General features: G+C 34.2%; 1 protein-coding gene across 2 annotated transcripts in view; it reads right to left on the bottom strand.

Moving 5' to 3' along the window:
- Nucleotides 1-1697: 1697 nt before the first annotated feature.
- The window catches only part of LOC108734602 (esterase FE4-like), a 32672-nt gene continuing 10239 nt past the window's right edge, over nucleotides 1698-24130 (bottom strand). The window contains exons 2-11 of one of the 2 annotated variants that reach the window (XM_018466229.1): nucleotides 15486-15611; nucleotides 14300-14459; nucleotides 12927-13112; nucleotides 10971-11065; nucleotides 8266-8364; nucleotides 8037-8205; nucleotides 5925-6103; nucleotides 5689-5842; nucleotides 2763-2895; nucleotides 1698-1962 (exon numbers count right to left, since the gene is read on the bottom strand). In XM_018466229.1, coding sequence (XP_018321731.1) covers nucleotides 1794-1962; nucleotides 2763-2895; nucleotides 5689-5842; nucleotides 5925-6103; nucleotides 8037-8205; nucleotides 8266-8364; nucleotides 10971-11065; nucleotides 12927-13112; nucleotides 14300-14459; nucleotides 15486-15611 — 1470 coding nt within the window. In that variant the 3' untranslated portion in view covers nucleotides 1698-1793. Of the gene's footprint in view, nucleotides 1963-2762; nucleotides 2896-5688; nucleotides 5843-5924; nucleotides 6104-8036; nucleotides 8206-8265; nucleotides 8365-8530; nucleotides 8710-10642; nucleotides 10812-10871; nucleotides 11066-12926; nucleotides 13113-14299; nucleotides 14460-15485; nucleotides 15612-24130 lie in introns of both variants that reach the window. The other variant, XM_018466228.1, reaches the window with a different exon arrangement.

The following is a 24130-nucleotide window of genomic DNA, read 5'->3' as shown; positions in this document are numbered from 1 at the left end:
ATTCCTTAGAAAACGTCACAACCGTTAAGGCTACTTACTTATAAAGTAGATAAACGATACTCTATTTTATAATTTATTAAGAAAAATTATAAATTAGTAATCAAATGTGGAATTATTGTTTTATCCCACTGTCGTTGGCTGAGGTAATGGAATGACTTTGTCCCAGACTTCGTAACGTTTCTCGTTAAAGTTCGTCTACATCTTCATGGAAAGATTGTTTTACCATTGTCCATGTATTTATTGTTAATTGATTTGTTATTTCAAATGTAAAATACAAAATAGATTTCCCTTTTGCATTTTAAATGCTAAATGCAAAATACTTTTTTCAAATGAATACTTTTGTGTAATACCTATTTGATTTTCTACATTTACTTAAGTATAAGATATTTTTTAAGATAACCAAGCATTTTCTAGACTAATAGTGGTGTTTGCACTATAGTAAAGCTGCGAAGATTGAGTATGATTCATATTTTTCTTCTTGAAGTAATTGAGATATTGGGATCCGTCAAATGGGCATACACCATCTGGTGGCAAAATTTATAACTCGAATGAGGGAAAAATTTACTTACGAACTGTGCACGCAAATTGTAAAATTGTTTATTAAAATAATAAAACACGTTAAAAAAGTAAAAATTTTTTTGATGATGGAGTCGACGAAGTTTTCTTCTAAAGTTAAATCAAATAAAAAGTTAATATGTTCAGTGAAAAGCTGCAATAGCACTTCAGACATAGATCTTCACTCTTCACCTACATTAACTACTTTCCAATAAAAACTAACCGTTTTATATATGTAAAAAATATATTCGGAAAATTAGAGAAAAAAGTAAACTAATAGAAGCTTGGATGAAAGCAGTAGGTATCAAAGAAGTGAATTCCGGAATAAAAATTTGTTCACGTCATTTTAATGCACATGATTATATTTCAGCAAGTATTTACCATCAGCCATAACCTTAATATTTAAAACTAGAATCATACTAAAATTATAAAGTGAGAAATTATTTATTCCTGTGTAATTGATTTAACACAATTCTAATGATACGATATAAGTATTTTGAGGTTAAGAACCTACCTGCTGCAATACAACAAAGTTGCAATAATGTGTTTGCAACGTTCTCTTAAATCGGCTTTGCACGTGCAAGTCATTGATATGATATTGCTTAAATCACCCAGAATCACCTCACCAATTATATAACGTGAATCACTTTTTAAATCCGAAGTTTGTAAAAAGTAGGCAGTAAACTTGACGGAATTTGAAGGCTAGCTTCCGGATTTGTTATTTCTGAATTTTATAATGTGATTGGCATTAAAAACACCCTCACCTTCAACGAAATTTCCTTTCCGAGACTTTGTGTCAGCCCAATCACATATTGTGTCAATACTTATCATTTTATCGTAATTTAAAAACTTTGAAATTGCACGGTACACTATAGGAACTACGATGAATTTTCCCTGATCGGCGCCATGTTTTTAGGCTCTTCCCATTTGACGGATCCCAATAGTATTGCTTTCTTTATGTTATAGTTTCTTCAGTTCAGCAACAAATAATTCTTCTATATTCTTCCTTATTTACCTTTGTCACCTGTTTCAATTGGAAAAAAGCTTCTCTGAAAAAATACACAACCATCGTAGTGAAGTCACAGGTCTTCATTTCTGACGTTGGTACAATAGAGTTTATGATCGAGTTTAAAAGATAAGCATTGTAACTAATATTTATTGAACTATTTATTATTATAGAAGAACGTTTATAGTAAGGCATAAGTAATTTTATATATATATGGCTGTTTATTGTTGTGCTATATTGTCGGAAGCGGTACTACATCTTCCCATACTTTGTATCTGTCTTCATATAGAAACTTGTCCATTTCAAGACTGTTCCCAATTTTCATATATTTTCCATTCTGTTCAGTAAAAGGCACCCATGTAACGTTGTCTAGAAGGGATGTTGGCTGAGGAATTGGGTTTCTGAAAATTATGCGTACATTTAGCAATGAAACAAATCTTTTGGGTCATGTTGTAGTAATACATATATCGTTATGAACAAATGCCGCAAGCGATCGATATAGGTGGTGCTTTTGAAGTAGACAGTCGCGAAGTAGGAGGACTCAGAAGAAGTTTCTGGAAACGTGTAAATTAAGACCAGCAATTGACAGAATATTGCTCGATACCTTAAGCAAATAGTGCGCGAACAAGAAGTCTATATAGTGATATAGGGTGATATAAATAGCAGACTGTTGGAAAGACAGCTGCATGTAAACATTTTTTGTGTTGAATAAATTATTTGTAGAGAATATCGAGACAAATAGACTACTAGAAATTAAGTTTATTACAATATGTATTTTATTGTTACTAAACAGCTAGTACTAGGAGTCGAAACGTCAAAATAAAAATTGACTAAAAATCCATTAAGTTGTCTGCTTTACAAAACTAGTGTTAAGATAAATATTGCTTTTAAAAGCTCTTCACACATTATCTGATTTCGGTAGATGTAAATTTAAGCAACCACATGGCAAGCTATTATCAATTTATTTGTCTGTTCTTGGTACCCATAAAACAAAGATGTCATTAAGGACCACAATCAAAACTGTTATTTCATCTCGGTATTTCAAGTGAATACTCACTATCCTATGTAATTTACTTAGGTAAGTATTATTCAGTTCAAGTGACCAGAATTCTATACGAATTCTATCAAGCGAATAAAGATGTCGGCTGTAAGCTGTAGAGTAAGCTAATACTTATACACAATATAATTTTCAATATCTTACCCTGTCTTGGCGAAGTTTGCCCATATTTTAATCATCTTGTCGACAGTCTTTGATTCGGGATCGTTGGCTGTGAATTTTGGGTAGGACGCGGCAATGTAAAACAAATAAATCAAGTCGTCTTGATGAACTACACCTAAAACATAATAATATGTATAACCATAAATCTCACCTGATATCAGTATTAGCTTGTTTTGGTATGTTTCCGGTAAGACTTTACGGAAACATTAAATTAATGTCACCATTACAACTGAAAATTTCACAAATTTTCATCATTCTTACAGTTATTGTTTCATGAAACTTTGTAGGGGAGACCGGGGATAGTTGACTATAGGGGTAGGTAGACTAATTACCGAAAACTCTTCGACAGTGTATGAACTATGATCATAACCAAGCATTACATTTCGCGTCCCGCTCAGTTGTCTGAAGCGTCACATCGCGATCGTGCGTTGTTTTCGAACACTGACATGCTTTTCATATTTCAATTACATAAGTAATATTTTGATATATTGTATTTTTTGATCTGATGCCTACTCGTTTTATGTAAATCATTTTTCTATTAGTCCTAGCATTTAATGAGGGCACATTTATCATATTTCATATCTTATTTTTCAAGTCGACGGCAGTGTTTAGGCTAGCCATGCGATCAAAATTAAAAATGGCGTCTGGGGTTGGTAGACCAATTTTTTTCGGGGCTGGTTGAATAATTATTCAACCAACCCCAATGAAATATGTAGTTGAAAACAACACATAAATTAACTTTTTATTGGACTTTTAAATCGTTACGTGGCCAAATTAAAAGAAAAATTAGAACAGAATCCGAAATTGACGAGAGCAGAATTAACCCTGGACACAGTGGAATATATAAAAAATTGACAAATTTTTACTAATCTAGAAGAGGAAACTTTAGCCAGTTTATTTTTTAACAAAAGGCTTAATTATATTAAAAAAATGTTTAATTATTTGCTCCTTCTCATGATTTGACTCTTACTGGTACATGAGTCAACTTACCCCGGGCATATGGTCTACCTACCCCGGGCCAGGGGTAGATTGACTAAGATTTAATATTTTGTAAAATGCATTAAATCATCACTATTATACTAAACTAAGAACTAAATATTACATATTTTTATTAGGTTAATAGATTTTCTATCAATTAACATGCTTTTCTTGTCTATATTCATTAAAACACAAAAAATATGAACTATTCAGTAAAAAACTAGTCAACCATCCCCGGTCTCCCCTACACACATTGTCACAGGTAAATAAAAGTACTTAGGGTACCTTTTATTCAGGAAAAAGGATACTGTTCCCGAGGATTTAAAAAAATTACTATCATTTCAAACGGTTAGAGATGTGAAGCGGGATTAAGATGAATATACACACTAGGCGTGAGCATGACAAAGATAGTTTGAATTTTTTACGATGCATCCCGCTAAAGGGAAGGGGCATAGGGGCATATTTCTAACTGTTGTATATGTAATTTTCAATTTTTAAATACTTAACTTAACTGCAATAAAAAAAGAACGCAAGCGAAGCTGAGAATAAAATATAGTAGTGTATGATACCTTACACCAAGATCCAGTCTTTCGCATACGGTACATACGGGGTCTGTTCAAAAAGTTTTGTGAATTTTGAATTTTCGCCGGTTGCGTATATTCGATTTTCGATTCTTTGTGACGTTATGTAAGTACTCATGTCACTCGCCTATACCGATAAGTTCGACCATGTTGAATATTCAGTTAATTATTGACAGCTGCTTTGCTTGCACGTGTTTTGGCTCGTCTTCAATTTTTGCCTATTCCAAAAAAATTGATCAAACAATCGATATCAAATTTTGTGTGAAAAACAAACTTAAGTGCGAAGGCGCATTCCGGATGTAGACTATTGCGCATGGTGAAGCTGCCTTGGACCGAAGCAACGTTTATCGTGGTACAAAATGTTCCCAGAGTGCCGAGATGTAGACGATGAAGAACGTTGCGGACGCGCTAGCACATAAACATACGAAAACTTTGATGAAGTGAAGAAAATAGTATTGGCCAATCATCGAATCACCATTAGAAAAGTTGCTGAGGACCTAAATATATCGATTGGCTCCTGTCATTTGATTTTTACCAATGATTTGGGTATGAAACGGGTCGCCACGAAATTCATACCAAAACTGCTCAATTTCGACCGAAAACAACATCGCATTAACATTGCTATGAGGAGTTGTTGGACTCTGTCCAAATTTGCTCCAGAGGGTCATAACTGGTAACAAATCATGGGTTTACGATTATGACGCGGAAACCAAAACTCAATCTTCCCAATGGAAGCTGCCGCACGAGCCAAGACCGAAGAAGCGCGCCAAGTTAGGTCGAATTTGAAGATTTTGCTAGCAGTTTTCTACGATTGCAGGGAGCATCATGAGTTCTTGACACATGGTGGAACGATCAATAAAGATCACGCAATTTGCTCGAAGCAATCCGCTATAAACGCCCGGATTTACAGAAGAACAAAAATTGGATTGAGCACCTGCTCACACATCCTTGCTTGTGCACGAGTTTTTGGCCAAAAACAACACACTAATAATGCCGCAGCCACCGTATTCCTCAGCTCTGCCCCCTTGTGACTTTTTCTTGTTCCCGAAACCGAAGAGGCCCATGAAAGGACCATGCTACGCTAACGATTGATGAGATAAAGGCGGCATCGAAGGAGGAGCCGAACAAGATCACAAAAAATGATTTTTTAAAATGCTTCCAGGATTGGAAAAACCGTTGGCCCAAGTGTATATTATCTGGTGAAGATTACTTTGAAGGGGCAAAATAGATTTTCATGAATAAAAAACTAATTTTTGAAAAAACACAAAATTCGCAATACTTTTTGATTAGACATACATTTAATAACTGTGGGACCACTAAATGAACCTGATTATAAAGCAGAGACGTACCATAAGGTACAGTATTGTTTGTTCCTGGAAGATAAGCGTTACTGTAACGTCCTTGATAGGTAAATTTATAATAATACACTGGCTGGCTGTTCTTTGCTGAAAAGACTTTTACTGCTCTGTTTACCCCAAATCCAATGATACCATCGTTTAGCAGCTAAAATTTGGAAGAATTCAATAAATATTATTACAAGTATGTATTTCTTTCCTTTTGGATAAGTGTAGATTGGTTTACCAACCTGTCCAAGTCCTGTAATTGATGAGTTATTAATTGGTCCGTCCCCTAAATAAAATTTCCTAAGTGCATCGCTTATTATTTTGGACCTTTGAGTGTTTTCCTCATAGAAAAGCATAATTGGAGTGTACGTGTTGAACTCGTTGTTAAGCAATCTTAACAAGGTCTCGTTTGTAAGAATATCTGTAAAATGTTTAAGAATATTTAATGATTATGATATGACACCAGGTGTAAATTGCACAGATTTCAAAGTATCAAATGAAAATTTGGTAAAATAAATGTTAAAAATATTTGTCAGTTCCAAAAATTCCTTTTTATGATTTATTCGTATGTTAAGCTTCTAAAATCGTACCCTGTTTTTGTTAGTAATATAGAGTAAAAAATAAACACCGTTAGAAAGTTCTCTAAAAACATTGAAAGAAAGGTGACCAAAAATAGCGGAGTTATGCTATCTTCTCGTAAGATAATTTTTCTGGTACATAAAAAAAATTATCAACGTTCATGTAAAACGTTTTTAAGTAGAGGCGTGACCATAACTTCTTAAAAACAACGTGTGCGGGTTTCAACGGGTGATTTTTGGGCTTCGTTTTTTTATCAGGTACTAGCTTTTCGGCTTCGCTCGCAGAAATTAATATTATTTCTCCATAAAACCATTTAACTCCCAATTCACCCATACAACGTTTTAATTTTATGCAATGTCGCCATCTTAGATTTCAAATGCAAACGTAGCAACAACATTTCATCCTTAAGGGTTGATTTTTAAAGATTGCCAAAACACGTATTTACTTAATTTCAACAATGAGCAAGCTTCGAATAAATCCGAGTACAAATAAAATATACCCCATGGAAACGTTGCAACACATGTACGAAGTTTCAAGTAAGTTCAACCACAAATAAAGTATGTCCCAAACAAAAATTGCAACACGTTTTTACCCCTACCCCCGTATGGAGGTTGAATTTTTTAAAATGTCGAGGTAGGTCTTTCAGAAATTAAATGAGAGACCATTGAAACCAAGTTTCAAGTAAATCTGACCACAAATAATATATGTTCCATTTAAACATTGCAACTACTCTTCGCTACTCCTCCCCTCTAACAGAGATTGAATTTTTGTTATACCATTTTTAACAGATGAACGGCTAGATTGATGTTTTGACTGATAAATTTTTCGTTTTGCTGTCAATTGCGTTTTGTTATTTCATATTAGTTGCGTTTTCTTATACTACGTTTTATGTCGTGTTCCACGAGAACGGGATAAAAAAAGTACCGTATGTCCTCCTGGTTCTAAGGTACCTCCCCACCAATTTTCAGCCAAATCGGTTCAGCCGCTCTTGAGTTATAAATAGTGTGACTAACACGACTTTCTTTTATATATATATGTAGATTACGTTGATATCTTAGCTTATAGTTTGCTGTATGACTTTGAGCTCCTTGACTATAAATCTTTCTTGTCGGTGGATTTACTTCTTCTGCCTAAATACGCGATAGGCTTTACCTATCGTCCGATTTTTTCGTACTATTGGACGAGAATTATTTAAGTGACTTCGGTTTTGAATGTTCGAGTCTGTTTTTTGGCGTTCCATTGTTTACATTCAATTTATAATAAATTACGCATCAAAGCGGGTTCGTTTTTATCAATTAGATATGATTAAAACCAATTTGATGTAATAAGAAAACGAGTTATCTACTTTTGAAATCACCCAATTATTAGATTTATCTATCATCCACTTATCAAATGTATGATAGACACCTTCTAAAATAATATACAGTACCTTTAAAAATAACCAATAGTACAGCACACATATACAATTGTACCTGCATTACCTGTTTGAGCAAAGAAGTAGATCTGGGCTGATGGGTCATGGTTGAAAGGAACTTGGAGATCCAAACGTTTCCACTGCAACTTCAGCAGTCATCTTCAGTGGATAGCTTGATTCCTTAGTCGAAGGTTGTACCTTGAAGTCTCATGTATCTGACATAGCCAAAGTTGCAGTTCAAACGTTTGGATCTACAAGTTCCTTTCGACCAAGGTCCAACAGTCCGGATCTACCTCTTCGTTCATGCGATTCCGGTCGTGGAATCCTACGAAATTACTTTGTATCAAGTTGGTTTGCATACCTGGCGCTGCGTAAGAAAATTCGTCAGTAGTAACCCCAGTCATAAGTGGGACATTTTCGAAGTTACCTTCTGCTACAAGCTTTAGAGGTAAATCGGTCAAAAATCTTTCCTGGCCAAAATCGGGTTCTATTACCGGTTCCCAAATCAAAATCGGATGGTAACCGAACACCTAGAAGAAGTAATTTTATTACCTATTACTTTCCTGACATGTTAAGTTGTAATAATTTACTTTTAACTTTGATATAGAAGTACCAAGTACATCTGCCGGAATGGTTTTCAGACATTTAATTATTTCAGCAGTGGTGGTATTGTCAGGACAGCCAACAACCCTCGCTTGTCTTTTAACAATATCCAGTTGGTAGACTTTTACTGCTCTGTTTACCCCAAATCCAATGATACCATCGTTTAGCAGCTAAAATTTGGAAGAATTCAATAAATATTATTACAAGTATGTATTTCTTTCCTTTTGGATAAGTGTAGATTGGTTTACCAACCTGTCCAAGTCCTGTAATTGATGAGTTATTAATTGGTCCGTCCCCTAAATAAAATTTCCTAAGTGCATCGCTTATTATTTTGGACCTTTGAGTGTTTTCCTCATAGAAAAGCATAATTGGAGTGTACGTGTTGAACTCGTTGTTAAGCAATCTTAACAAGGTCTCGTTTGTAAGAATATCTGTAAAATGTTTAAGAATATTTAATGATTATGATATGACACCAGGTGTAAATTGCACAGATTTCAAAGTATCAAATGAAAATTTGGTAAAATAAATGTTAAAAATATTTGTCAGTTCCAAAAATTCCTTTTTATGATTTATTCGTATGTTAAGCTTCTAAAATCGTACCCTGTTTTTGTTAGTAATATAGAGTAAAAAATAAACACCGTTAGAAAGTTCTCTAAAAACATTGAAAGAAAGGTGACCAAAAATAGCGGAGTTATGCTATCTTCTCGTAAGATAATTTTTCTGGTACATAAAAAAAATTATCAACGTTCATGTAAAACGTTTTTAAGTAGAGGCGTGACCATAACTTCTTAAAAACAACGTGTGCGGGTTTCAACGGGTGATTTTTGGGCTTCGTTTTTTTATCAGGTACTAGCTTTTCGGCTTCGCTCGCAGAAATTAATATTATTTCTCCATAAAACCATTTAACTCCCAATTCACCCATACAACGTTTTAATTTTATGCAATGTCGCCATCTTAGATTTCAAATGCAAACGTAGCAACAACATTTCATCCTTAAGGGTTGATTTTTAAAGATTGCCAAAACACGTATTTACTTAATTTCAACAATGAGCAAGCTTCGAATAAATCCGAGTACAAATAAAATATACCCCATGGAAACGTTGCAACACATGTACGAAGTTTCAAGTAAGTTCAACCACAAATAAAGTATGTCCCAAACAAAAATTGCAACACGTTTTTACCCCTACCCCCGTATGGAGGTTGAATTTTTTAAAATGTCGAGGTAGGTCTTTCAGAAATTAAATGAGAGACCATTGAAACCAAGTTTCAAGTAAATCTGACCACAAATAATATATGTTCCATTTAAACATTGCAACTACTCTTCGCTACTCCTCCCCTCTAACAGAGATTGAATTTTTGTTATACCATTTTTAACAGATGAACGGCTAGATTGATGTTTTGACTGATAAATTTTTCGTTTTGCTGTCAATTGCGTTTTGTTATTTCATATTAGTTGCGTTTTCTTATACTACGTTTTATGTCGTGTTCCACGAGAACGGGATAAAAAAAGTACCGTATGTCCTCCTGGTTCTAAGGTACCTCCCCACCAATTTTCAGCCAAATCGGTTCAGCCGCTCTTGAGTTATAAATAGTGTGACTAACACGACTTTCTTTTATATATATATGTAGATTACGTTGATATCTTAGCTTATAGTTTGCTGTATGACTTTGAGCTCCTTGACTATAAATCTTTCTTGTCGGTGGATTTACTTCTTCTGCCTAAATACGCGATAGGCTTTACCTATCGTCCGATTTTTTCGTACTATTGGACGAGAATTATTTAAGTGACTTCGGTTTTGAATGTTCGAGTCTGTTTTTTGGCGTTCCATTGTTTACATTCAATTTATAATAAATTACGCATCAAAGCGGGTTCGTTTTTATCAATTAGATATGATTAAAACCAATTTGATGTAATAAGAAAACGAGTTATCTACTTTTGAAATCACCCAATTATTAGATTTATCTATCATCCACTTATCAAATGTATGATAGACACCTTCTAAAATAATATACAGTACCTTTAAAAATAACCAATAGTACAGCACACATATACAATTGTACCTGCATTACCTGTTTGAGCAAAGAAGTAGATCTGGGCTGATGGGTCATGGTTGAAAGGAACTTGGAGATCCAAACGTTTCCACTGCAACTTCAGCAGTCATCTTCAGTGGATAGCTTGATTCCTTAGTCGAAGGTTGTACCTTGAAGTCTCATGTATCTGACATAGCCAAAGTTGCAGTTCAAACGTTTGGATCTACAAGTTCCTTTCGACCAAGGTCCAACAGTCCGGATCTACCTCTTCGTTCATGCGATTCCGGTCGTGGAATCCTACGAAATTACTTTGTATCAAGTTGGTTTGCATACCTGGCGCTGCGTAAGAAAATTCGTCAGTAGTAACCCCAGTCATAAGTGGGACATTTTCGAAGTTACCTTCTGCTACAAGCTTTAGAGGTAAATCGGTCAAAAATCTTTCCTGGCCAAAATCGGGTTCTATTACCGGTTCCCAAATCAAAATCGGATGGTAACCGAACACCTAGAAGAAGTAATTTTATTACCTATTACTTTCCTGACATGTTAAGTTGTAATAATTTACTTTTAACTTTGATATAGAAGTACCAAGTACATCTGCCGGAATAGTTTTCAGACATTTAATTATTTCAGCAGTGGTGGTATTGTCAGGACAGCCAACAACCCTCGCTTGTCTTTTAACAATATCCAGTTGGTGTGTCTTAGAAGGCCATGTTCCTAGGGCTGAACAGCTACTGGCGATAGCTCTATGAAACAGCCCTAAAAATAAACGTCTGATTAATTTTTCTGAAAACTCGATGTAATTAGCAGCATAAAAAAGTTCCTTAAACGAAAGTACTCAGTACTAGTTACATAAGGAGTAATCCATAAATTACGTAACAGAAATTGAAGGTACCCCCACGCGGTCCCATTTAACTTTATGATCCTATAAAATAGGGGGACAATATACAGCGTCTCATTGTTTACCAAAGAGACTACATCTTTATGTTAATTAAAAATTGTAATTGTGTTTTTTAATTTTACTTGCTAATAATTATTGGAAATTAAAAATCTTTCTTTTCTAAGTACAGTGTGCTGTGGTTTTGAAAATGATTTCGACAACGAAATGTGTTGGATGAAAATTTTCTAAAGTTGGTTTTTAAGTTGATACTTATCGTCTATAGTTTCTTTTGTTATTATTTATTAGTAGCTGAGCTTAAATTAAAACCAAACAAAAATAAGTAGATACAGAAGATTTTAGGTATCTAGGAAGTCAGATATGTCAGGGCGGAAAGAGTAGTAGGGATATAAAGCAGAGGATAGCGCAGGGTCGTGTCACCTTTAATAAGAAGAAGTCACGTCTATGCTCGCGAACGATTAATTAAGAAATTCAAAAAAAAGTTGTTAAAGGTATACGTTTGGAGCGCGGCACTGTACGGGTGCGAAACATAGACGGTGGATGCAGCACAAAAGAAAAGGTTAAAAGCGTTCGAAATGTGGTGTTACCGGTGAATAATGAGGATACACTGGATAGAGAAGGTTAGAAATGAAGAGGTATTAGAAAGAATAGGTGAACAGAGGACTCTATGGAAGTCAGTAAGAAATAGGCGAGATAGGTTGGTAGGGCACCTTCTCAGGCATGAAGGTCCAGTCAGAGACATATTAGAGGCTGAAACAGGAGTTAAGAGGATTAGCCCAGGATAGGAAAGGGTGGAGGTGCAATCAGTCTTAGGACTGACGATTTTATGATGAAGGTTTGTGATACGTATTGATCTTCTTTTGCCTTAAACGTAGTAAGCAACAAAATTAAGATAAAATACCTAAAACTTAACTGACTGTTTATCATTGAAATAATCATAGAATATGTCAGAGAATTTAAATACTTGTGTAGCTTGTTGCCATACTTAATGATCCAAGTCCAAATAAAAAAAAAGATAGATCTTTTGTGTCACTATATAGTTCTATATACATTTATATAGTCATGTTCGGTTCAAAAACATGGGTATTGTGTAAGTATATGAAAGTATATAAGCCAAAACATGAGTAGAATGATTAGGGAGTAACAAGTAAAGAAACTGGAATAAAAAAAAATAAATCGTACAGAGGAGCAAAATGATTTTACACCATGCAAAGGAATTGGTTTACGCAAGAAAGATTTGGAGAAATCTAGTCAATAGTAACCTATTAAGAAAATATTCGTATAACAAAAAGATCAACAGAAACAAACCAGACGATTACAAAATAGATAATTACCCTACATAATTTTGGTAGAAATGCCCTAAATATATTATTGGAATAGAATCGCACAATAATGTAGAAAAGCAGAAACTTTAGCAAATCATTAAAAAATTAATGAACATTTAATAAAACCAAATCATTTGTTACTGATAACTTTTTCTAGTAACAAAGTTAAAAAATCAGGAAAAACTGATAAAGATACAATATTGTTTTGATCAGCAAGTACTTTTACTTCTGATAATGACCACACCAGCCGAAACAATACTGTCGAGAACAATACAGACTAGTGAAATATTCCATATTGTTTTATTTGAATGCCATCCTATTTCTAGCATAAACTGCGCCCTTGATGGTTAAAATTTAATTAAAATCACAAGCAACTTGATTTTTTATTTACATCTACCTTTTGACATAGGGGAAACCATGTGCATCATAACGCTGGCTGATCCAGCACTGTAGCCATAAATCGTTACCAAATTTGGATTTCCTCCGAAGTACTGAATATTTTCCTTAACCCATCTGAGTGCCTGCACTTGATCTTTTAAACCCAAATTTCCTGGCGCTTCCTTATCTCCTGTACTGATAAAACCTAAAATAATACAATAATAAAATGTATTATATAAAAAAATAATACGTTTTGCTGATACTGGCAATTTTATGTTTTCTGATGTTTTATCGACAACAATTCCTTTGTTTTAAGATTTACTAATTATAAACTTTCAAAAACAGAACTTTATTTTCGCTAGTTCCCCACATTTTACCTTGGGAGTTATGTAAAAATTATAAAACAAATCTTCAAAGAAACGGGAAAATAATGGTACCAATCCGCTTGCGGTGACCCTAAAATATGCTGTAGAAGAGATACTTTTGGCATGTTTTCACCAGAAGAAGCAATTAGGGAATGTATCCATACTACGTGATCCATTTTTTACAATTTTTTACCACTCTTCCCCCTTCAGTGACTACCCGTAGTATATACCAAGACCCCCCCCTCACCCTCTAGTTTTCACGTAGTAATTCATAAATATCGTTTTAAATAATTTTTTGCAATCAGAAAGTTTTGAATATAGCCCAAAAAGTGCGAGTTTCCCTAAGGGATATTGAATACCCACATGACGAAAACATAAGCTTCACCCCACACCTGTGACCATGCGTGGTATTTTTGAAGATCCCCCACCCCCGATTGGGTGACATAGTATGAGTACGTTCCCTTATATGTTTATTTAATTTATTTATGTAATGTTACAAATAAAACTTTTTCTTGAAACATTTATTAATCATAAGGAACTTGAATCCTGAATTATTTGATGTATAGGTTTGTTTCATAGGTTATTGGTGGTTACAATGTGTAAATTGTAAAAGGTCAGTAGGTCGTGTAAACATCCTCGACTTTGAGGACGAGAAAATTAAAGTAAAAAATAAATAAAATATACCTAGCGCATATTTCTTAACCTAGAAGTTCGAAACTAGTTAAATCCTTGTGTTCAGGACTTTTTATCAAATTATTATATTTTCGATGACCTTTGACACGTATTCAGGACATCAACGCAAGTAAAGCCATGGGTAACAACTTGTTGACTATAAATGACATTCGTATAATTAAAAAAACATTGTGGTCCTTCAGTTTGACTTATATTGACTATTCAATAATATTTGCGACACATGTACTAGACTAAATGTGCACCCCTGTATGGGATTGAATCATCTCCGAAGTCACAAAAGAGGTCGTTCCCGCCGCTGCTTATAAAGCGAACAGGAAATGATTTTCAAATTTACCTAATACTCCAAGTCGGTAGTTCAGAGTTACAAAAACCACATCTTCATCAAGTAAATATTCCGGTCCTATCCAATTACTCCTTGCTGTAAACATAACAAATGCGCCCGAATGGATATGAACAATTACGGGACGCCTCGGATTCCTTCTCTGCGTTGGAAGCTATTTTACATAAAAGTAAATTAATTGTTATGTTAAAATAAAAAATACGGAAACTGTATAAATAAAAAGTAAGTGGTGTTTATTGTTCTCCTTCTTCCAACACTACTTATTGACAGACACATGAGTTGAAGGGTATTCAAAACCATAAAAATCTTGAATTTATTATAACTGCTATCCTTTCAATTACAAAGACACTGTCCCGTTTAAATTTGAACGCCTTTAAACATTCCATAAATATTATGAGAAAATGGTAATTGTCCAGAATTGGGGCTCCAGTTTTTTTTTCATTGAATTCCAATCATTCTACATAATAGAATTAGATATTAGAAGGTGAAGGAGACAGGTTTTTATGACTTCATAAATAAAAAAAAAATTTTTGAATAATAATTTTAAAAATTGCTCCAGTTCTGGATAATTACCTGCATTGGTGACGTTATTGTTTGGTTAGGTAGATTTAGGATAGATTGGAGTTCATATAATGCCCCAGTCCTGATATGTTAGAGTATTTTATTCACAGAAAGTATTAGTTTTATTGAACATGGAACCCTCAGAAATGACCAAATATCGATGAAAAAAATTTTGGAACGATTTTGGTGGAGAGCCCCAATTCTATGAATTGTACGAAATTCCGATATTTTACTACAAAATGTATAAAACTAATGCTTTCTGTGAATAAAATACTCTAACATAAGGGCAAAGGTGTTAAATATACTCCAATCTGTCATAAATCTACCTAAGCAAACAATGGCGTCACCAATGCAGGTAATTATCCAGAACTGGAGCAATTTTGGAAATTATTATTCAAAAATTTTTTTTTTATTTATGAAGTCATAAAAACCTGTCTCCTTCACCTTCTAATATCTAATTCTATTATGTAGAATAACCGAAATTCGATGAAAAAAGTTTTGGAGCGATTTTGGCCTGGAGTCCCAATTCTGGGCAATTACCGAGAAAATCATGGTACATTTGTTTTAAGTTTTTAGAAATTTTTATGACGTGATGTATTGTAATAAATACAATTCTTACCATTGTTGTGTACACATTTAGAAAGAGGCAATCTTCATTTGTGGGTCCAGTTACTTCTTGAGGACAGGTAGGAGCATCGGCAGTTGCATTAAGGGTACCACTCCATTCATCAGGCGGTTGTGGTGGCTTAAAACATAATTAATTACAAATTAATCTCCAAACTGAAATGTTTGCAAAGTCGACATTAATTATTTTAGATGTAACAGCGATTTCTCATGCTTCCAAAAGTGAAAAGGTGAAGAGTTACAAGGAATCCGAGAAGAACTAAACTTAGAATTAGGTACAGTATATACTGAAAATCGATACCGATGACGAAAATACGAACAATTAGCATACATGTACAAATAGCGTTCAGGTGCAGAAGACTGGTCGACCGTTCGCTACCTCTTCCCTATTCGGACCGGCGGAAAATGCTAATTTTGCAAATGTTTTGTGACATCACCGTTGTCATGCTTTACTTGACAATTTATAACTACTAAAAGGTCACATTAGAAGGACTATTTAAGATATATACCTTTTTTAAATAATATTTACTTATTGTAAACCAAAAAATAATTGGTTTCATATTTTACAAACTTCGTCCGCCCGGAATTTGATCATATTGCAAACTCCCATTTTACACCTTCAGAACTGAATTTTGAAAATCCANAGCTTATTTGTGTATCGGTTCCAAGTGACTTATTCAAATAGGTCATAAATGGGCAAGTACCTGGGCGACCGCTCGCCAGCTTGCTTCGTCTGACCTGTACATTGCTCTGTTTTGCATTAATGGTCAATAATTTATTTTCTGTCCTAATTCTTTTCATGTTGGTCCCGATTTTAGATTCTATTATGACTATTTAAAACACTTATTTGTTATACATAAGTAACTACCTGAAATCTTAGTTCCTTTATTGGGGCTTTCGCATAACGAATTCCTCTGAATGCGTGGACTATTTTTCCCAACCGCGTTGTAATTCTCGAGCCCAAAACCTGTCCCTGGGATATTTTGATTGTGGGATTTGCGTCGTCACTAATTGCATTTGGAAGGACAATCGACAGGCATAGAAAAATGAATGCTCTTTTCATATTACTGTAAATTATAAGGAAACAAGTTGAACAAAAGTTACAACAAAATGTGCCTATTCTACATTAATCCACGTACACAATATTACATAGGTATTAGTTATAAATCTTCTTAAAAATAAAATGTATAAACCAAAAAAAAAAGCACATAAAATTTGCTGTAAAGAAATCAAGTATTTCTGTTACAAACATCTCAAAGCCTTAAGTCATACAATTGAAGAATAATATATCTGGGTGATTATTATGTAAGGAAATTCGTATTTAATTATACAATAGCAATATAACGCCTCTTTAACGCTTTTAGAATAGAATATCATCAACGATCATTTAATGGATGTTATCAGAAAGTCATAAGTTTTAGAATAGAAAGAGGCTTAAAAAGCTTGATACACTGGTGGCAGCTTGAAATCGAGCATCATCATTATCATAAAGTCATCCTAAGACTGGTTGGACACGTACCTCTACTCTTTCCTATCCTGAGCTAATCTTCGCATTTCCCTAAAACTAGAACAACCCACATCCTTAACTATTTGTGAACAGTAATCTACTAGGTTTACGTCTACCCCTCCTAACTTCCGTTTCTGCCACTAATATGTCTCTGACTGGACCTTCAAGCGAATATTTTATTATATACAGTCATCAAAGGCCAGAATCATCTTTTCAAAACTACAACGTCGAAAAATTCGTACAAATACCAACTTTTTATTGAATAATAAAGTAATTGAAATTTTTTGAAATGAGTTACGCCTTGTTCAAAGGATTTTGAGAGTTCGGGATGTCTAAGACAGTTTTCATATAAATATAATAATCTAATCTAGGACTACCTATNTTCATTGATAGTTTGTTGCCAATGTCCATATATTTGTTGTTGGCTCTGCTGAAAGGCTCCCAGCTAATATTATCCAGCTTTTCTGAAGGTTCAGGAATGGGTTTCCTGAAGACAAAAAAATATACTATTATAAGAACAAAGGCTTTCACGGCCGGAATCCATAGTAGAATGAAGATTCGGGCTATAGGGCCGTGATCTAAGTGAACCATTCTGTCCAGACGTTTTGTCAGCTACTGCGGCTGACATCCTCAGTGGTAGCGCTGCGTTGACAACGTGAACGTAGATTATATCTCGAAGTCTCGGCAGCGACTGGGAATCCAACCCGAATCTTCATTCTACTAATATACTATTACTTAGAAGATAGTATCAGATGGAAGCAGAAAAGTTTAGAACCACCTAGTCATATGCGTAGCTATAAATGAGGTCAAATGGACTAGATATCGGAGCAATAACTTAACCCGAAGCTAATCAATCTAGAAAGCAAAATAACCACTAAAGCAGAGAAAAAGCTGCGATATCGGTATTATCGGTCGTCAAACACAAAATGTATAAAGCTTGACCACTAGCAATGCCTTATTACGAAGTATATCACTGAGCACAACTTTGTAGTGACCTTACAGCTCACATTATCCTCATCCATGATAAGGCCTTCAACCCAGAAACTGGTTGGACACGCACTTGCTCCTAGCAATCTAAACCTTTAATTATTTGCGAACAATAGTCCGGTCTAGGGTCATCCCTATACCCCTTAACTCCTCATTTTGATTTCAATATGTTTCATCTGTCTGTCGCCTATTTTTAATTTATTTCCACAACGCCCTCTGTTCTCCTACTCTTTCTGATACCTCATGCTTTCTTAATAAAAGTATTTTTGGGATTTTTAAAATTCTTGAGTAATCATTGGAAAATGTTTAACCAAGCTAATAATTACTCAGTTAGCAAAATTGAAAATTTTGTGAATGTTATTACCCTGTTTTAGCGAAATTGGTCCACAACTTCGTCATTTTATCCACCATAATAGATTCAGGATCAGCTTCTTGAAACAATGGAAACTTTGTTGACCTATAGAACAAGTAAATCAAGTCGTCGCTATGCACTGCGCCTGAAATAAACAGAAGAGAGTTGCATTAAAAATTATTACATGAAGCTAGAGTTGATGGAATATTCTTCTACAACGATGTAAAATATACTGAGTGTTCAAAACCGTATAATGTATAATAAAAAAAGGTGCATGCCAAAGGACACAGGACACAATAAAACTTATTATGAGTAAATGGTTCAGTTGATAATTAGTTACTTTTCCGCAGCATTCAGCAATTATGTTTTGTATATTTACTTCTGAGGATTGTTAAGTCTGAAAAACATGTTATAATGTAAAGGGGTTTCTTCTACTGAAAAGAACACTCTAAATTTAAGTTAATTTTATATTTCAGGATAGGTAAAGTTAAAAAATAATCACGAATATTGTCAATAGTAAAGTAAAGTTAAACTTGGAGGACAATGGAAATGATTTCCTTATGCGTTTTAATTATTATGTCTTTATAAATAACATACCATATGGTACGGTGTTGTTGGTGTCAGGCAAGTAGAAATGGCTGTAACGTCCTTTGTAGTTGAATCGATAGTAATAAACCTGGTTAGGATTTTTGTCAGATAACAGTTTCGCAGCTCGATTTATACCAAATCCTGACAAACTGTCGGAATACAGCTGAAAATATAATTCCAAATTTAGCCTTTTAAATAAAATTTGAAATATGTAATCACCTTCCCAGGGTTATTTTCGTACCACCCTTTAAGGTAATGGATGATTAATAAAAATATTACTCACTTGAGCTAAACTGGGAAGGGACGAATTATTGATAGGTTTATCTTCAAAGTAAAATTTCCTTATTTTGTTACTTATTTCTTTGGATTTTTCTGTTTTTCTCTCATACACGAACGCGATCGGAGCGTAGGTTTCGAATTCCTTATTCAATTGATCGTACAAAGTTGAATTCCTGACCACGGCTAAAATACATTTGTTAAAAATATTATAAAAGGCATAACGTGCTTGTTACCCACTAAATGCACGATAATCAAATTCTTCAGACGTTAGACCAGTCATTACTGGAACCTTTTCAAACGTTCCTGAAATCATTAGTTTCACAGGGTTGTCCGTCAAGAATCTTTCTTGGCCGAAGTCTAATTCGATAACAGGTTCCCATACTATTATTGGGTCTTTACCAAATTCCTGATACGTATATGGAAGAAAATATGAATCAGTTCCGAACTACATAGGTACGAGTTTGTGGATTGTCCAAAAGATTAGATTAATATTTTATCTGCCAAAAGTCCCTCACTCTCTTACCTTTCTTGCTAGAGAAGGATTAAAAAAACAAACATTTTGTACCAAAAGGTCTTTTTAAGGTCACTTCTCAAATAGTAATGTCTACTTTTGTGTCCGAATTTTGAAGCATGTTCGTGTCAAGGTCACTCAACTGAGAGTTCACCAGAAGTTAACAGAAATCTTTTAAAAGTCACCCAGATCGATTTACTAGACATCATTTGATGTCTCTTTTGGTTGAATTTCGATCACTCAGTGGGTTTACTATAGTAATCGGTAGATTGAAATCTGAGACAACATTTGAAGAAATCAATTTAACTAAAGGATACTATCTTTCAATTGATTAGTGATGCTGTTTTTCGGAACAAATGTATTGACGTCTCATGGTAGATATGGCTATATTTCTAAAGGTAAAATTTCCTAATAATCAAATAATTCGAAAGCGAAAATCAAAAGTCTCGTTTTGTTTCATAATTCGAAACTGACCTTAAGATTTTATTTAAACTAAAGCCCATGTTGAGTCACTATCAAATTTCCTTGTTTGATGTATTTATTAATACATTTTTACCAACTCAGCAAGAAAGTCAAAGATTTAGAGACTTTTGTCATAGTAGCACTGGGTTATTAAATTTATTCGTGGAAAGCAGAACAAGAAACAATAGTAAGTGAAATAAACCATTTGAACACCAGTTTGTTTCAATCACAGGCTTAGATACAACTATGTATTAGTTTAAATATATGCCTAGTTTGGCCTACTTGATTCGCAATCTACATTACAAAAAAATCCTTAAATAAATGATACTGACCTTAAACCCTGGCAATGATTTTCCCAATTCTTCGGCCGGTTTTGTTCTTAAACATTTCATTATATTAGCGGACGTGTCATCTGGACATCCGACTAACTTTGCTTGCTTTTTGGCCAAATCAAGCTGGTGATTCTTAGCTGGCCATGTTCCAAAAGCAGACATACTGCTTGCAATAGCTCTTTGGAACAAACCTGGAAAATATGTTTTCAAATCTCATCGCAGACATTTTATAATTCATTTCACGCAAAAAGTTTAATTTGACCCAAATAAGGTTGCTTTCTTACAGCTGCCTTGCGAAGGAGAAGAAAATTACAAAATCTACTTGTTGACAGTATTTAAGGCTGGAGGAATTATTAAATTCTTTATTTAGACATCTCCTGTTAAAAATATGAAATTCTTTCACCACTGGAAAGGATTCTCCCTTGAGGAAAAGGACCGAGTTCTGTATCAACAATTTTAACAAAAGAAAAAACGCGCTCGCAAGTTTAATAGAATCTCCAGAATTTTTATTAGAACTTTCTGATTATGTATTTTGCCGTACTAGAGCTTCTTCAATATTGTAATATCCCTGCTAATGCTAATGTCCTAACAAAATGAAATATCCATTAGGTACCTACGTTGAAAGAAACTTCTCCAAGCGCGTGCATGCATCGTAATAATAATCTTATTGGTTTTACTTTCATGAAAAGGCTAAGACATTCACGGCAAGCGTTACTTGAAAGAAACTCGATGCCCAGGTTTGATGACCTCAGTCTGGATAATCAGCCCCATCCATGGACTTACCAAAGGAAGAGAGGTAATTCCAGACTGCGTCAATCAAACCTCATATGTTTTGTTTAATTATACCTTTTGAAAGAGGAGACACCAAATGCAACATGACGCTCACAGATCCCGTATTTTGACCGTAAATTGTCACCAAATCTGGCGCTCCACCAAAATGTGCGATGTTTTCTTTAACCCATTTCAATGCTCTCACTTGATCCTTGAGACCCAAATTTCCGGGAGCTTCCTTGTCACCAGTACTGATAAAACCTGTAAAAAACATAAATTAAGGAAATTTTAATTGAATTAGACGTACATGTGCTGACTCAATTTTTCCTACTGCTACATTCTTCTTAATTTTCAATTCTGTCAAGAACTGTTGACTAAGAATTATTAGGAATTAGGAAGATTAATGTAGGTTTATGGTGAGTAATCTAGACACGGATCGCGATGTTAAACTTATTTGTTCTCACCAGCACGCCAAAAACGACTGGCCAAACGGTTTATTTGTTTGTTTGTTTGCTACCATTCCACGCTTTAACTATTCAATCGCTGATAATCAAATTTTGTACACACATTCTCAGGAATACAGAACAGGACATAGGCTACCTTTTATCCAGAAAAAAATATTCTTCTCGAGGAATAGAATAATTAGTCTTAAGTGGTCACTGACAGTGACGAACGAAATTGGATTTGGTCTTGCAGTCTTGCATGTTCGTAAGAAGAACAAAACCAAGACCCTCTTTACATTAGCAAGACCAAGGCCAAGACCGAACGAAAAAGTCCAAAACCAAGGCTGATTGAACAAGACCAAGACTAAAACCAAAACCGAACGAACGAGACCAAGGCTGAAACCAAGACCGCATATGTAAGACCGAGGCCAAATACACAAGTCTAAACGAAAAATTATTAGTTATGGTGGATTTATGAGTTAATTAAACTATTTGAAGCACCTTTAATATGGGTATCCTTGTTTTGGAACAAACGTTTTTAGTATTTGAAGTTTTTGGTTTGCTTTACTAGATTTTAAAACTAAATATAAATTAAAAAAAAAGAAACTTTGCCACTGTTTGAAAAAAGGGATCTAAGAATGTCCTAGGAACCTAGGAGTAAGTGTTCTTTGTTCCTATGACTGAATAAGACAGTTGAAATATAGAGACAAACTAATTTTTTACTTCCCTCAAGTGCTTTAAACTATTTTGTTCGCTAAAAGGTCAATTTATGCGTTGAAGGGTCAATTTATGCATTGAAGGAAGGGTAAATTCTCGAGTTTTCATATCTCTCACACTATTTTCTGACAAGCTCGCGTGTATGACAAAAAATTTCAACATTTAAGACAATTATTAAAAAGACCGCAAAACCGAGACCATGATTGAGACTATATCAGCAAGTACAAGACCAAGACTAGAACTATTTGAGCATTTGCTAGTCGTCAATAATCTTTGACATGTATTTAGAAAATAAACGGGTAAAACCTAGTACACAGGTAGTAAATCGACATCTAGTGATATTTACTTCTTAGGGTAATAATAGTACTTTTACAGAACAGTTTCGATGTGATTGACAATTTATCAAGACTATCCATGTATACACTGTAGTGTGCTGATGAGAACGAATAAGTACGAAGAAGCAATTATCCGCACTCCATATTGAAGATCTCATAAGGCATTTCCAGTTTCTTATTATTTTCTTCTTTTAAATTCTTTATCTTACCTAAAGCGCCTATTCTGTAATTGAATGTAACTAGTACAACATCCTGATCTAATAGATAGTGAGGTCCAAACTCGTCACTTCGGCTCGAATGTTTGGAGAATCCACCGGGATGAATGAACACAATAACCGGCCTTTTAGGAAAATCTTCACCTTTCTTTGGAATCTAGACAGACAACGTTAAAACAAGATATAAAAATAAGAAGCAGATTTATGTAAAATCAGACAAAGTCAGGTATGATGAAACGGAAAAGGAACAAACTCAGTAATTACCATTTAAATTGAAACTGAAGTGTCAATACATCTCGCTTACTTTGGTTGCGGTTGAATTTGAATAAAACATTGTGTTCTCAAATAATCTTCTTCGTAATAAAAAATTTCGTATTATTTACAATAATTTTAAAGGAAAGACTCCCGTCATATTTTGTTAATTCTTTTTAGTTATTTATTTCATTTGTTTATTGAATATTTGTATTAAAGAACAACCAAAGAACAACAAAGCTAAAAATATTGTTTTTAACAAAAAAGAAGTGACTTCAAAATTATTTTGTACCTCATAAGTCATCTAACATAACTTCAAAATGTTTAGTTTTAAAAAACTCAAGAATTAGGAATTTATTATTAAAAATCATTTACCTTTGAGGTGTAAACGTTTAAGAATAGACAATCTTCGTTAATAAGTTGAACATTCGGCTGCGGACATGCGGGAGCATCTTGGGTAGCATTAAAAACGTTTTCCCATTTTTCAGGTGGTTGAGGAGGCTAAAATATAATGTATTTGTATTCAAAATCACTTGATGGTCCCTGATATGATTCAAGAAGGTTTTTAGGAAATTAAGTTTGTCAAACATTTGAGAAATGTGGAGAAATGACAGAAGAAGCGAGAAGATGAGTGATCAAATATGAGGAAAAGCTGGAAAAATTGAAAGACGACGATATAAGGGAAGAGCTATGGAGAAAAAAAATCGGTTGTCTGTAAAGTCTGTTTACTGACGATAGTTGAACGTGACAACTTCATAAGAAAATACTGATGGAATGGTTTCATTTTTCAAAAGAAAATTTTAATTTTATTTGTTTGATAGATATTTTGTATGGATATAGAGAAGGAGGTAAATGGAAATGTATTATTGTATAGCAGCTGTCCACGCGG

Source organism: Agrilus planipennis, unplaced genomic scaffold (genome assembly GCF_000699045.2).
Source record: "Agrilus planipennis isolate EAB-ADULT unplaced genomic scaffold, Apla_2.0 scaffold89, whole genome shotgun sequence".
Taxonomy (NCBI): domain Eukaryota; kingdom Metazoa; phylum Arthropoda; class Insecta; order Coleoptera; family Buprestidae; genus Agrilus; species Agrilus planipennis.
The sequence above is the reverse complement of the archived record's forward strand: the minus strand, read 5'-3'. Positions and strand labels throughout refer to the sequence as shown.